Consider the following 16060-nt stretch of genomic DNA (forward strand, 5'->3'; position numbering starts at 1 on the left):
TTGTGTTTTACTACAGGAACAGAAAAGTAAGGGGGGCTGGAGAGATGTCCCAGCAATTATGAATATTTGCTTCTCATTCAAAGAACCTGGGTTCAGTTCCCAGCGCCCATAGGCAGCTCACAACAGTTTGTGACTCCAGTTTTAGGGGGAATCTGATGCCCTCTTATAGTCTCTGTGGACACCAAGTGGTGCACATATTCATGCCAGCACATACTCAAAAACAAATAAAAAAAAAAAAGTAAGGACTGGGACCAGCCAGACACATACCTTTAATCCCAGAACTTGACAGGCAGAGGCAAGAAAATCTGAGTTCAGAACCAGCCTGGTCTACAGAGTGAGTTCTGGGACAGCCAGGGCAACAGAGAGAAACCCTCTCTTGAAAAGCAAAACAAACAACAACAAAAGGAAAAAGAAAAGAAAGACTGGGACCATTTCTAGAAATGCAGGTTCACTGTAAGATATTTTTCCTTCCTAGAATTCCCACTCCTTAGAGCAGTCTCTATAAGCAACATGGGGCAGGCTTGGCTAGGTCTGCTCACCTTCCTGGCTCCTGACTTAATGACTTCTTTTTCTTTCAGATGGCTAGGGTCTAACTATGTGCTTAAAGTTCCTAACTAATGCTTTCGGCTCCCATGATCTTTTCCAAAAGTACCCTCTGTGTGGTCGCTTGCTGCCATGTGGCTACCCTCTATACTAGCTTATCACCTCTATTCTCCTCCGGGCAGCTGTGAGATTTATAGCTTGCCTGCCTTGAGTTTTCCTTTCAGATTTTAGTAAATTGTCTTCAAGCTTCCATTTGTGTGTCATCTCCCCACCCTCCACCTTTTTTTTGTGTGTGTGTGTGTGTTTTTTTTTACTTTTTATTTATTTTTTTGAGACAGGTTTCTCTGTGTAGCTTTGGAGCCTGTCCTGGAACTTGCTCTGTAAACCAGACTGACCTCAAACTCACAAAGATCCGTCTGCCTCTGCTACCTGAGAGCTGGGATTAAAGGCGTGTGCCGCCACCACCACCCAGCTTGTGTCCCTTCTTAAATTATTTTATTAATGAGACTAAGAAAGCAGACCCAAGTTCCCTGGTATCATACAGTGGCTCTGCTGCGACTCCCAGGTTCAAGCCCTGTTATCAAGGTATCTTTTTTTTATCTTAGCTTTTCAAACCTTTTTCCTACCTTTTAATTCTGTGCTCAGTGGAGAAAACAAACTATCTCTGCACCCCTAGTTACCATCAGTACCAAAACAATCAATCTGCTGGGTATGGTAGCCAAACCTTAACCCCAGCATTAGGGAGGTAGGGACAGGGACATTGTAAGTCCAGGGCCATCATCAGTTATGCAGTTGAGTTTGAAGCCAGCCTGGGCTATGTGAGATCCCACCTCAATAAAGCAAAGCAAAAATAACCACAAAGAGAAAGGGAGGGAGGGACGGAGGGACGGATGGACAGACAGACAGAAATACATTATTTGATGTAAGAACATCCAGTGGGACAACAGGCTGGGAATAACAAGAGGAACTGAATTTATAGAGCAAAGAAAGTGTCCTGTCTGGAGCTGGAGAGATGGCTCAAGGTTAAGAGCACTGTCTACTCTTCAAAAGGACCTGGGTTCAATTCTCAGCATCCACACAACAGCTTATGCCTGTCTGTAACTCCAGTTTCAGGGCTTCTGACAGGCTCACACAGACATGAAGAAAGAAGGAAGAAGGAAGAAGGAAGGAGGAAGAAGGAGGAGGGGGAGGAAGGAGAAGGAAGAAGGAAGGAGGAAGAAGGAGGAGGGGGAGGAAGGAGAAGGAAGAAGAAGAGGAGGAAGGAGGAAGAAGAGGAGGAAGAGGAAGAAGAGGAAGGAGGAGGAAGAGGAAGAAGAGGAGGAGGAAGAGGAAGAGGAAGAAGAAGAGGAAGAGGAAGAAGAAGACGACGAAGACGAAGACGATGAAGAAAGTGTCCTGTCTAAAGAGGAGGACGGTTTATAGGCTCTGACATGGTGAGGGCACAGCACACACAGCCCCTGGAGTGCCAGCTGAAGAGGAGGAGGAGGAGGAGTGAGTCCGTAACAGCTGGAAATCCTCCAGACTTTGTATAAGAAGTAAAAGAGTTATAAGAAAAACCTCATGTAGGGACCAAAGAAAACTGTAAAAACAACCAGAGAAAAATGGCACTGGCATACAGACAGCCAATCGCACACTGCAGGAAGACTCTCATTAAAGGAGGCCAGCAGACAAAACGCCTCTGGCAAAGCTAAAGAGCAAAACCAGCTCAGTCAAGCATTCCATGGTCAGCAAGAATGAAGTCACAGGAACCACATCTTCAGGCTAATGACAATGGGCAAAGTCCATATCCGCAGAGCTGCACAAAATCAACTGGGAGAAAAAGGGCAGCCAGGGGGTAAACACACAGAGCATTCAAAGACTATCCTTCTTTCCCCTTCTCAAAATATATGCAAAAACCATAAGAACATATCATTGGGCACAAAGTATACAAGAGCTAAGCTACGATACATGTGGCACCTCTACACAGGGCACGTGGGGAACCATGCCAGCACTGTAACCACCCTCATGCACAGCACCTGCCACGTGCAGAGGTGTAAACCCTGTTACTCAGACACATCTGGACGTTCAGTACTGACTCTGAAGAGTCAGTATATACACACATAGTTGCAAGGTTCTTAGAGTTTTGGTTTTTTAAATTTCTTAATTTTATGTGCATGTATGTTTTGCCCACATGTATGTATGTGTACCACATGTATGTCTGATGCCCACAGAGGTCAGGAAAGAGCAATGGATTTCCTGGGATTGGAGTTACTATGGTTTTGAGTCATCATTTGGAATCAAACCTGGGTCCTCTTAAAGAGTAGCCTGTGTTCTAGGCTGCTGAACCACCTCTCTAGCCCAGATTCTTATATTTATCTAAAGTGGTGAGATATTAGCTCAGAGTAGTGTCTGAAAGTGAGAGGTATACACTATACTTCCTCCAACTCACCCACTGACTATAGAAACTGTAAGAGGAATGTCCCTCAATCCCAAATCCCCAGCCTCATTTTCTTTGGGGAAACTGAGGAAGCAGTCATTTGGCTAGTTTTGCATGTGCCTTGGTTCAAAGGAGAACTGCTGAGGAAGGCTGTGAGCAGCCTGCTTAGAAACGGGGAAAGCACTGACCTAGTACACATGTGCAAGGCCCGAGGGTCGATTCCCAGCACTGCAAAATAATAATGACAATAATAAATTAAAAAACAAAAAGTAAAGTAATAAGTACAGTAAAATAACACTGTGTGATCTAGGGGTAGCCACTCACTGCAAAGCTCTGACCTCTGCTAACTCACAGTGAGAATCAAATGCAGAACCAGGATGTTCCGTGCCCAAAGGCTTTTTATCCCTGCTAACTGTGATCCCAGTGCACCTCAGGAGAGGCAACACACAGCTGTGGTTTCAGAAGTTAGCTTTTCATCTCCAGTTCCTGTCTTGTTAAAACTCAAGCTCATATTTTGAGTTTCTTTATTAAAGTCCAAGAATAAGCTGGGTGTGGTACAACTCGCCTTTAATCCCAGTACTTTAATCCCAGGAGGCAGAGGCAGGTGAATCTCTGTGAGTTTGAGGCCAGCCTGCTCTAAAACAAGAGTTCCAGGTCAACGAGGGCCACACAGAGAAACCTTGTCTCAGAAAACAAAATATTGCCAGGTGGTGGTGGCACACACCTTTAATCCCAGCACTGGAAGGCAGAGGTAGATCCATCTCTGAGAGTTCAGGGCCAGGTCAGTCTGGTCTATGTAGATAGTTCCAGGACAGGTTCCAAAGCAACAGAGAAACCCTGTCTCGAAAAACAAACAGAAAAAAAAAAAAAAGAAAAAGAAAAACAGAAGAAAGGAAAAAGAAAAAGAAAGAAAAGCCTAAGACTTTTGAGGTTCAGTCTTTGTTTGTTTGTTTGCTTTTCCTGAGACAGGGTCTCTTTGTGTAGCCCTGGATGCTCTGAAACTCTCGTAGACCAGGCTAGCCTTGAACTCACAGAGATCTGCCTGCCTCTGCCTCCTGAGTGCTGGACTAAAGGCTGCACCATCAGTGCCCTGGCTCAAGGTTCAGTCCTTAAGCTGCTCTTCATCATAATAACAGTACATAACAAAGCCATAGCCTCAGTACAGAAACATAGCCTCAGTACAGTGCTCTGGCTGAAATACTCCACTTTGTCTGATGGTGTAAAGTTCCTACAGACAGTATATACTTAAACATAAACTCCTTCAAGTACAACATTTTTTTTTTTTTTGGTTTTTTTTCGAGACAGGGTTTCTCTGTGGCTTTGGAGCCTGTCCTGGAACTAGCTCTGTAGACCAGGCTGGTCTCGAACTCACAGAGATCCGCCTGCCTCTGCCTCCCGAGTGCTGGGATTAAAGGCGTGCGCCACCACCGCCCGGCCAAGTACAACATTTTTAAGAATAAAAAGAACCTGAGTTCAGAGATTACTTTAGGTCTGCTGTTTAATCAAGGTAACAGAAGCAGCCCCTTCCCTGTCTTGCCAGAGACAGACTCTAGTTCTAGTTGTGAAGGCACAGAACCTCCTACACTGAGCATCTCTGGGGATGTCTCCTCTTACACCTCCTTTGGCACCAGTAACAACTGGCACAGAGATTGGGACCTGAGATGAGTTATCTTTCGTACAATGGTCCCCAACCATGGCAGGGAAGAAGGGAAACAACCAATCACCAGGCCTGTGGACTTCCGTATCAAACCAAGACCTCTGCTCCTACATATAAAGGTAAGAAACAGCACCAAGAGTGAGTGCTCTCTGGCAACAACACCTTCATTCTCCTTCCCACTCTCTTCATCCTCGCAGCACAGGTTTGTGTCTCAGGAGCTCACTTGTGACTTAAATCTCTTCTGGAAAATGGGGTGTATTACTCCTGGGAATATGGGTTTCAATTCCATGCTCTCAGGATCACTGAGAGCACTGTGAGAGAGTGGGAACACCAGATGTTTTAGGAATGTTGCCCAAAGCCTGATTATTCTGCAAGCTCTATCATATTACTATAAGACTTCTCAGCCGGGCGGTGGTGGCATAAGCCTTTAATCCTAGCACTCGGGAGGCAGAGGCAGGCAGATCTCTGTGAGTTCGAGGCCAGCCTGGTCTACAAGAGCTAGTTCCAGGATAGGCTCCAAAACTACAGAGAAATGCTGTCTCAAAAAAAAAAAAAGACTTCTAAGAGAAAACTAGGTAAAACTTCAGACTACAGTAACCGCAGACCAATGCCAAGCACAGGAGAAGGGATCATGAGAAAGGCACCAAAAACTCAGCTAGTTTACCTGCCTATGCTGGACAGAAGAAACTCCTGGTGTTGGGTTATTGATGAGTGGTGGGATGCTGGGCTGGCTAGAAGTGGGCAGCATGGTCTTACAGGACAATCTCTCCACCACAGCCATTGCTACAGCTGCTGAACCTTTATCCCCCTCAGCACTAAAGTATACAATGAGAGAGCAGCAGACAACAGCCATGTTGTTAATTTATACCCAGAGGCCGAAGAGGTTTCTCAGTAGTTAGGGCACTGGCTGATCTTCCAGAAAACCTGGATTCAGTTCCTAGCATCCATGCTCACAACTGTCTGTAACTCCTGTCCCAGGGAACCAATGTCCTCTTCTGACCTCCACAGACACTATACAGAAATGGCACAGACATACATGCAGACAAAATACCCATAAACATAAAATTAAATCTTTAAAAAAGAAAGAATGGAAGGAAGGAAGGAAGGAAGGAAGGAAGGAAGGAAAGAAAGAAAGAAAGAAAGAAAGAAAGAAAGAAAGAAAAGGAAATTATATTCCACAACCCAGGATCTTGGTCATGTCTCAAGAAAAAGCACTGTGGCACAGGGTGGATACCCTACTTGGTCTAGAGAGTGCTACAGAAAACAATCCGCCCTCACAAGAGGCCCGGCACTCAGCTGACTCTCCAGCAGGCAGCCCTGCACTCTAGGTGCCAACTCCATTCTGGGGTCATACTGCTAGAAAAACCTGGTGGGAGAGTCAACAGAGGGACATAGTCTCCTGGGAACAGCCTGCATCATGCGAACTGTGACCTTGCCGCTAATGCAAGGTGGGAGAACAGGCTTTCCAGCATTGCTGTCACCCACTGCTCTCCCCTGTGCCATGGTCTTAAGACACAGATGTGGCACAGTGGCAAAGAAGCAGACACACCCTGAGCTGCAACCTAGCAGAGCAGACAGCACTCTACATAGAGTGAGCTCAGGCCTTTAAAGCAACAGCATGGAATGCACCTGTGAGATAAAAAGCTGATGCTTGAGATACAAGAGACAGAGAAGCACAGAAGGACCAGCTCAACTTACAAAAGGCAAAACAGCTACAAGTAGCAAAGCAGAGCAAATCATGAGTAGGGATGGACAGACTCCCAGGAGCCTCGAGGGACATGACCAGTCAGGACAGATGTCCCTGCCTAACTCTGCTAAGACTTGGTCCCACAAATAACTTCGTCTAATTTAAAATAATCGCTTTGTGCTTGCCCCGGTGCTTTCAGAATCAATCTGGCAGAAAGTGAGGAGGCCCAGGGCCTGTGGTGAAAGGTTTCATCAGCTGCAGATCTACACTCAGCAAATACACTTTTAAAAATCGCACTTGTTCAGTGGCATGAGGAATGTGGAACTTCACTGAGGCTGGTGGCACTGAGTGAGTGAAGATAGGAGTACCTGTCACCACATCAGCATGGGGTGAGTCTCAGGAGACCATTGAGTTGGGAAAGAAGTGTTCTATGGCCCAGCAGCTTTAGATTCTAGGTTTGGTTCTGGTGTGAGGAGCAGAGGGTATTTAAACCTTTCTCTTTTTTTTTTCTTTTTTTTAAATACACCAGTATTTAAAGTTTACATCGTTGAAATGTGGTCTTGAGTTCCTTGGGAGAACTAGAAAGAAAACAACCCCCTCTGAGCATGTCTGATTGAAGGGACTTTGGCCAGCTCAAATGTGGAAAACATGGCTCTGGCAGGCCTTACCTTTCTTCCCGATTCCCTCTGCCTTGCTAAAAACCCTTAGACTGCATCCCTAAAGCTAGCCACCAAGGTCTAACCCCTTATTTGGCCACTTCCTCCTCCTGAGGCTGACTACCAAGGTCCAACTATCAAGATATTGAGGTCCAGCATCAAAAACTCCCTTTGGCTCACTTAATTAACATGGGCAATTAAATACCTCATCCTAACATGGGATTCCCACTTGTACCTTTTACAAAACCACCATTTTCCTATATGCCACGTCTGTCTCCTCTCTAGCGAGGCAGTCCTTTGTCCTTCCAGGACAAATAAATATCCCTGTCCCTCTCCCTTCTCTCTCATCCTCTATCTCCCATCTTTGTCTCTTATTTCCTGTCCTCTCTCCCACTGGGGCAAATAAATCTCCCTTGTGCTAAAAAAGACTTTGTCTTGGGGGTCCTGAGCTGACTCTTTCTCTCACTAATGACACTATGTCCCAGTAGTCCACAGCTCTGTACTGTGGATGCCGTCTCCCTGCACCTGGGACTTCTCACTAATATCTAGCATAACTCACCCACCTTTGCCATGTTTTCCCAAAGGCCTCTTGGGCAAGGATTCCTCCGTGGAATGTGCTGATGTATGCAATGCATTCTCCAGACTGTTGCTGATGCTGCTGACAGGGGTCTCAGTTCTGGGCGCCATCTGAGAAGACAAAATATTATCCTCTTAGTTTTTTCTGCACAACTGTCTCTTGTTGAAAGTTATACACACAAATGTAGCTTTGAGTTTTCCTACCATAACACAATGCTCTTCCAGAGAAAGATGAAGCACCACCAACCACTGCTTCTCCCAAACCCATAAACAGTCCTGACTTTTGTCTAGGTTAAGTCATCAGACAGAACAGCAGTCTTAGCCACGGTAGCATGTGCCAAAAGCCTGTTTTTACATCTTTAAATTAAATGCTTTCCTTATAACAAATTCCACAGAGCTCTGGGAGCCACAGAAAAAGAACACAGCACATCTGGCCAGGTACAATTTGAAAAACATGTAAGAGAATCCTACAGCAATTCCACTTCTAAAGATTGCGGTGTAATACCTTTCTCCAAGATTGAAACATTCCATCCTGCAAGGAAGCTTCTGGAGCAGGAAGGTAAACAACTCAAAATAGCTTCCGGAAGTTCCTGAAACTGACCAGACTCACTAGGCCCTTCCCTGCCAGAATGAACAGGAAAGCTGAGAGTCCATTCAGATGGAAGGTAGTGAGCAGCACAGCTGTGGCTGAGCTGCCAAGATGATGAAAGTGAAGCTGAGCTGTGAAGTTAACTCTCAGAGGAGAACAGTTGCCAAGAAGACTCTAAGACCAAGACAGCTGCCTGAAAAAAAAGCAAAAACCAACCAGAGCTGCTTGCAAGAGCAGGCATCTGGAGTCATCTGGAATGGGCACTCTCTTAACCTGATGAGCTGCCTGCAGGCATGCAGTGCAGTCTGCTCCAGGTTCCCAGATCTGAGTTGTCACCCATACTGGGGTGGGCCTTGGTGATACAATTGTCTTCTGAGTCACTTCTGCTCCTGTAAGTAACCCCTTACCATAGCCATGTAAGTAACCCCAGTAAAACTCACTGGCTCACCAAATTTAACCAAATCCATACTTTGGTCTGCCCTGGGGTCCCCATCTAGGGTGAGAAGACACATGTTGCAGCTCCCCAGGAAAAGGGTTCACCACATTAAGTTTTTACACAGGAAGCAACCAGACACTGAAAACTTTATTATCACCAGGCAGTGGTGGTGCACATCTTTAATCCCAGCATTTGGGGGGCAGAGGCAGACAGATCTCAGTAAGTTCAAGGGCAGCCTGGTCTACAAAAGCAAGTTATAGGCCAGCCAGTACTCTTACACAGAGAAACCCTGTGTCAAAAAAAAAAAGAAAAGAAAAGAAAAGAAAAGGAAAACAAAAACAAAAACAAAAAAACTTTATTTGCTGATATATGGGACACCCAAGCTAGACTGACAGCCTCTGCCATTGCTGGATGTAAGGTGAAGGTTCTTATTGCGTACACATACAGAACTACGCCCACAAGCTCTGGGCAGTTGACTGGCCACTGGGAAGGGGGTGGACTGCAGTATCCTCCATTCCCCTCCCCCTTTATCAGTATTGGTAAAATTTATAGCACAAATAGACTAGATATAAAATAAAAAATAGCAATGTTTTCACTTCAGTCTTACCTTAAGATTTCAAATATTAGAAAAAGATCCAAGATTTTAAAATTTGGGAAAAGACTTGTGGGTTCCATGACTTAATAGCCTACTGTGTGTACCATGGGAGCAGGAAGTTGAAGAACTAGCAGCTACTCTTGGGTCAGCCTGTAACTTAAGCAGTGAGCATTGGGACATGCCTGCTCCTAATATTCTAGCCATGTGCCCATGGCTTGTCATTGTTACCTGCCTGGTGATGGCAGGTGGCACTGGCTGTTCAGAGGCCAGGCCCTGAGGCTCTGAAGTAGACAAAGGCAGTTTAATGAAAGCACAGACTGGTGTGGGAAGTCCTTCTATGTTTTGTTTTTACTGGTTAATGAATAAAGCTGTTTTGACCAGTGGCTTGGCAGAATAGAGCTAGGTAGGAAAATTAAACTGAATGCTGGGAGAAAGAAGGCAGAGTCAAGGAGAAGCCATGTAGCCACAGCTGGGGACAGATGTGCCGGAACCTTGCTGTTTAGCCACAGCCACGTGGCAATACACAGATTAATGGAGATGGGTTAGTCTAGGATATAAGAGCAAGCTAGAAATATGCTTAAGTTATTGGCCAAACAGTATAACAAATAATATGGTTTCTGAGTGATTTTTTCCAAGTGGCCTCCTCCAACAACAGATTACTACCCAGTTTGTCAGAGTCACTCAGTAGAAGCCTGGCCAAACTGGAGTCAAGAAAGCTTATTCTGACCAGGCATGATGATGTATGCCTTTAATATCAGTACTTGGGAAGCAGAGGATTATGGATCTCTTTGAGTTACTGGCCAGCCTGACCTACACTGTGATTTCCAGGCCAACCAGGGCTATAAAGGAGACCCTGACTCAACAACAAAAGGCTTACTCTGCATCCCAGTATCCAGCAGAGCACAACAGATGCCTATAAGCAGTGTGCCACCAGCCAGTCTCTATGAACGTCAACAGAACTCAAGGAAAAGATCCTGGTCATTCGTTTAATTTAAAAAGACATTAGCAAGAAGATATCAAGAAAGTTAAATTTGGGTCTGGAGGTGCTGGCAGAGTACCTGCCTGGCATTCATGAATCCCTAATTGGATCCCCAGGCACGATATTTCACACCTGTAATCCTAGCATCCAGAAGGTAGAGGCAGAAGGATCAAAAGTTTGGGGTTTCCCTTGGCTGTACAGCAAGTTCAATGTTAATCTGGGCTGCATGAAATTCTGTCTCAGGAAGGAAGGTCAATGAAGAGGGCAGGGTAAAATGGCTCAGTGGATGAAAACATTTGACTTTCAAGCCTCAGTTCAATGCCTGAAAACAAAGTAAAAAGGTAGGGAAACTGACTCCACAGGGTTGTCTTCTGACTTCCATGCATACAGTGACATGGAGACATGTACCCTATCATGCATATACACATATTAATAATAAAATATGATCATAAAAGACACAAAAAATGTTAAATTATAAACCTGGAATTTCACATATGTCTATAATTCCTGCACTTGGAAGTCAAACCAAACTGGACTGCACAGCAAGCTGCCTTCATTTTACCAGTTTTCATCCTTTAATAGCTGAACATTAAGAACAAGACACACCCTTATTGGGAGACAAGATTCTCACACAACTTTGTGAGTAGCACATATATAACTTCTCAGTATATGGCCACCAGCCACCAGCAACCCATCCTGGTTGCTTGACTCACACAGCTCCTGACTCTACATCCTGATTCCAAGAAGGGGCCAGAGTTGTTCTGACTAGTCACAGGAAAACAGCATCCCCCATCACCAGAGAGCCCACTAGCAAAACCCAGATTTCCACCCCCAGCGCACATATGAAGGCAGTGAGGGAGTGTGCTGCCTCATTAGGGTACCCCTACACATCCAGGCCAGAGTCCTGCAGGGGTTTATCCTTATGTGAGGCCAGGTGCTGAGACCCAGGAAGTAAGGCTTGCCCACCCGCTGACTTCAACAGTAATGACAACAACAGGAAGCACTTCCTATGTCCATGTAGACTCAGCCCTGAGCTGAGAGCTGCTGTCCCCAGGCCAGTGGCCAGGTCTAGGACAGGGCAAAGCTGTGAGCTAGCTGTGTGATGAAAACACATGCAGGGGAAAAATGCTTTAAGAAGTGATGACCCCAAGGTCAAATGGTCTGCCTGTTTGTCTGTCTGGTCTTCCTCCTCTCACCTCTTGCTCTTCTGTTTACAATGAATGCTGCCTTCAACTGCAATTCCCATAAATGCTGTTTTAAGTTATTTTTGGTTAGGTTAATTTGTCCACGTGACCCACAGTTCAACACAGATACTCTGACTCACTTTCAGCATAGCCCCAGTGGACCTGATGTTCACATGTTGCCCTCCCATCCTGTGCAAAGCCTATAGGCTAAGCCAAGGTACTCTGTTGCCCAGCTCTTCCTATGAGTTCAAATTCTCTCTGAGCAGAGTACCTTACTTTATTTCCAAGGAAAGTTCATAGGTTTTCCCTTCCAACTTTTCTTTCAACATCATGGTCAACATTTCCAAGGCCATCAGGGCCTGTGGCACAGCCCACAGGGACTCAGGTGGGCACCACCATCTTATTTACCTGACCCTACTTCTCACCCTGGCCCAGTGGACACAAAGTCCCTTCTGTAAGACCTTGGGGCTCTGTTCTCCTTGTCCATATGGCTCCCTTAGTATCTCTCACCTCTATACAGCTGCATTGCCAGCATTCAGCAAGGCATGGTTTTGTTTTGCATTTTGTTTGTTTGTTTCTTCTTTTCCTTTTGGGCTGGTCTATTCATGGAAGGATCCTCTGCAACATACAACAATGCCTTCCATTTAGAAGCACTTGATATCTGTAAGACATTCAGTTACAGCACCAAGTTCCAAAGGCCCCAGTGGCACTAATTTCCAGTTGATTCTCTGTATTCCCATCTTGCCTAGCTGTCATCACTAGGGTCTCAGCAGCTCTGCTCTGGCACCAACAAGCAATGGCTGCAGGCAGATCTGATGTTCAGCACCTGCCGGAACCCAAGACATACTCCTCTCTCCTGGTGTCCCAGGAGAGATCACCTGAGCTCTAGTGCTGCTGCCTGCTCAGAAGTACCTTGCTGGAGTGGAGTTTAGGCCACTGGCCCCAAGCAGCATACCCCTGGCTCTTGAGGTGTATCTGCTAGGCACGTAGAGATGAACTGGTACATCCAGACCTAAGTAAAGACCTGTACATCCAGCCTGGTGGCATAGGCATGTAATCTCAGATAACCAGGAGACTATAACAAGAGAATGGAAGGTTCAGGGCTAGTCCAAGCTAGAGACCAAATTCAAGGTCAGCCTGAGTAATTAGTGATGGCCTGTCTCAAAAAGTGAAAAGGGGGAAGAGTGTCCTCAGCTCACTCAAGAATCTCACCTGGAATATGCAAGGCCCTAGACTGGATTCCCCAGGGTCAAGTAAAACAAAATAAAACAAGCACTTCCAAATCATGGTACATGTGTATTCTAACTTGGGCCCATGGTGAACCTCAAGATTCTACATTCCTGACTACCACGACATTTCAAAATAAAGGAGTATTCCTGGGTCAGATCAAAGGCTAGGTAACTCCTACAAGAAGGTCCATCAGCATTAGAATTCCAGTGTCATGTGAATAATCAGACCAGATGGACTTATATCTTACTTCCAGGGAAGTAAGTCATGGGGGTATTGTGGCTTGATGGCTGATGTCAGTCCTATCATGACAGCTAAAAACTGTTCCTCAAACATAGACAATTTTTAAAAAGGTTTTCTTTAGACAGTAATATCCTATGAAAAAGTTCACATTTATAGGCTTCTGTAGATGGAAGTTTCTTTCCTGCCTGGTCCCACAGTCGTTCAGTCAAAAAGAAACACACAGAGGCTTAAATTAATTATAACCTGTTTGGCATATTGCTCAGGCTTGTTACTAACTACCTCTTACAACTTAAATTAACCCATAATTCTTGTCTATGTTTAGGCACATGGCTTCGTACCTTTTCTCAGTAAGGCATTCTCATCTTACTTCTGCTGTATCTGGCTTGCGACTGCGTCTCTATCTTTCCTCTTCCCAGAATTCTCTTAGTCTGATTGTCCCAACTATACTTCCTGCTTGGCTACTGATTAATCAGTGTTTTATTAAACCAATACAAGTGACAAATCTTTACACTGTACAAGAGCATTAGCCACAGCAGGCTTCTTTAAAACTATGAATAAATTCACTTTAATATTCATAGATCAGGGAAACAATCTTTAGAAATTTAATTTTTAAACACCAATTCCATTTTCAAAGAGGACATGCTCACATGCAGTCATATTTCTGGAAGTAGAGCCCCCCCCCCCAAATACAGATTGCATCAGACAAGCCAAGCAGAGGAAGCATGGACCTCTCATAGCCCAGTGTCACTGTTCCAACAGGAAATGGAAGTGAGCTGCCGGAGTGGGTACACACATCAGCCCACACAAGACACCAAGTTATCCCCACATTACAAATAAAATTGGAGCACAACTCCCAACACTTTGTCTAGGGCCACAGGCCCAGTTAGAAAGAAAAGAGTGAAGCACAGCAGCAATGACATCAAGGAGAGCAGTGGACATGGTGGCAAACACCTACAGTCCCAGAACTCATGGAAGCAGAGACAGAAGAATCACAAGTTCCAGGTCATCCTAAGCTACATGATGAGATGGAGGGAAGGAAGAAAAGAAGGGGAACAAGAGTATGAGCAGATAACATGGGCACAGTGTGCAGACCTTTTGCTCACTGATGAGACTGGTCAGGAGATTTCACTTCTAAATTCTGTCTGAGCCTCTTTCACTGCAACCTGGAAATAATAGTAAGTAGCTCACAGGGCTTTTTTTTCTTTTTTGGTTTTTCTTTTTTTTTAATATTTATTTATTTAGTATGTATACAATATTCTGTCTGTGTGTATGTCTGCAGGCCAGAAGAGGGCACCAGACCTCATTCCAGATGGTTGTGAGCCACCATGTGGTTGCAGGGAATTGAACTCAGGACCTTTGGAAGGGCAGGCAATGCTCTTAATCACTGAGTCATCTCTCCAGCCCTCTTTTTTGGTTTTTCGAGACAGGGTTTCTCTGTGGCTTTGGAGCCTGTCCTGGAGCCAGTCCTGTAGACCAGGCTGGTCTCGAACTCACAGAGATCGCCTGCCTCTGCCTCCCTGAGTGCTGGGATTAAAGGCGTGCGCCACCACCACCCGGCCGCCCACAGGGCTTTAATGGTAATTAAAATGCATGTATGAAGCTTACCAAGCTGGAAGACAGATACTAGACACTGTTACTACGATTGCTGTGGTACACATAGTGGGGCTGCTAGGTCACCTCAATGGACTAAAGTACTGCCACAGACAGCACAATTAAAAACACATGACCACATAGGAGGGTCATAAGCCATGGATCCTCAGAGACTCTCTGCCTTCCTGGACTTCACCTGGGTACTGGGCAGGACTCCAAAGAGCCACCCTAACATCCACATCCCTGTGTTAGAATACAGGAGGTCTCTCTTCCTTCAAACAGACCCTTCTTATATGTCCATCAAACAGGTCATCATTCCATGTAAGACTAGCAATAATGACTTGAGAAGATAGCTACCCTAACATCCACCTCCCTGTATTAGAATACAGGGGGGTCTCTCTTCCTTCAAGCAGATCCTTCTTATATGTCCATCACGATAGGCCATCATTCCATTTATAATTAGAAATGACAGCTTGAGAAGTCATTTCATTACCCAAATTTCAGTTAAACAAAGTCATTACAACAAGACAGGTAACAGTCTCAGTCTTAGCTGGCAAGTACTGACTGGTGCCACTGCTGGACAGCCAGTAGGCAGGACACAGCTAACTGATACTTCTGCGCCTTCTGATCTTCTGACGCTACCTAGAAGTCAGCAGATTCCTAAACTATCACCAACCAGCAATATAGCCAAGGACTTGTATGTAGGAAGACACAATTCACCTTCACAGGATGAAAATCAATGACATCAACATACATCAAATTCACAGGTGACACAAAGCCACAGCTGTCTGACTACAGATCAGGAGTCCTTTTTTTGTTTGTTTTTGTTGTTTCGAGACAGGGTTTCTCTGTAGCTTTGGAAACTGTCCTGGAACTAGTTCTTGTAGACCTCAAACTCACAGAGATCCACCTGCCTCCTGAGTGCTGGGATTAAAGGCAGGTGCCACCACCACCCAACAGACCAGAAGTCCTTTAAACAGAATCAGAGGAAACAAAACGTATGGGGAAATGCTCACAGGTATGTGAAAAGAGGAAAATGTGTATACAAGCAGACAGTCACAGGAAAGACAGGAAAAGAAAAACCAAAGAGTTCACAGCACTTATATCCCTTCTCTCCTGCTTCTTAAGAGTCCTCAGATGTGACAGGACCTTGCCCACAGGCAGGAGGCAACCAGGAAGCAGAAAGTGAGCCCCTCAGCTATTCCAGCAGCATCCTGGACCAGTCCTGGGCATAAGCACTGGCAGCCACAGGGTGGAGCCAGTCAGGCCCTTCAGCAGCAGTGGTATCACAACAGATACCACAGAGTGAAGCAGTTAGAGACAAGGTAAGTTTTTGAGACAGTCTTACTTTATAGCCCACAATGGCCTCAAACTCACAGTGATCCTTTAGCCTCAGTCTCTTGAGTAGTGAGGTTATAGGCACACACGTCTGGCTTTATTTTCTAATTTTTTTGTTTTTCAGCTTTTATACAAAGAACAGACACGACTTTTAGAAAAAGAAGCTAAAGATCCAGTCTAAATATAGATGCCTTCCTACGAGGTACAAGCAGCTCAGAAAGGTACACACAGCTGTGCTTGCCTTCTACAGCCTCCATATACCCATTCCACAAACTAGGTCCCAGGGTACTACCCCAGGACTGCGGGATGGGTAGAGACACCTGATCAAGACCCCAGATGAAGAA

At 45.3% G+C, this 16060-nt stretch overlaps 1 protein-coding gene across 2 annotated transcripts in view; it reads right to left on the reverse strand.

Annotated features, from left to right (window-relative positions):
- Zcchc14 (zinc finger CCHC-type containing 14) overlaps positions 1 to 16060 on the reverse strand; it is a 56445-nt gene that overhangs the window by 24750 nt on the left and 15635 nt on the right. For both annotated transcript variants that reach the window (XM_075977486.1, XM_075977485.1), the window contains exon 2: positions 7523 to 7646. In XM_075977486.1, the coding sequence (XP_075833601.1) occupies positions 7523 to 7646 (124 nt within the window). The remainder of the gene's footprint in view (positions 1 to 7522; positions 7647 to 16060) is intronic.

This window comes from Microtus pennsylvanicus, chromosome 6 (assembly GCF_037038515.1).
Source record: "Microtus pennsylvanicus isolate mMicPen1 chromosome 6, mMicPen1.hap1, whole genome shotgun sequence".
NCBI lineage: Eukaryota > Metazoa > Chordata > Mammalia > Rodentia > Cricetidae > Microtus > Microtus pennsylvanicus.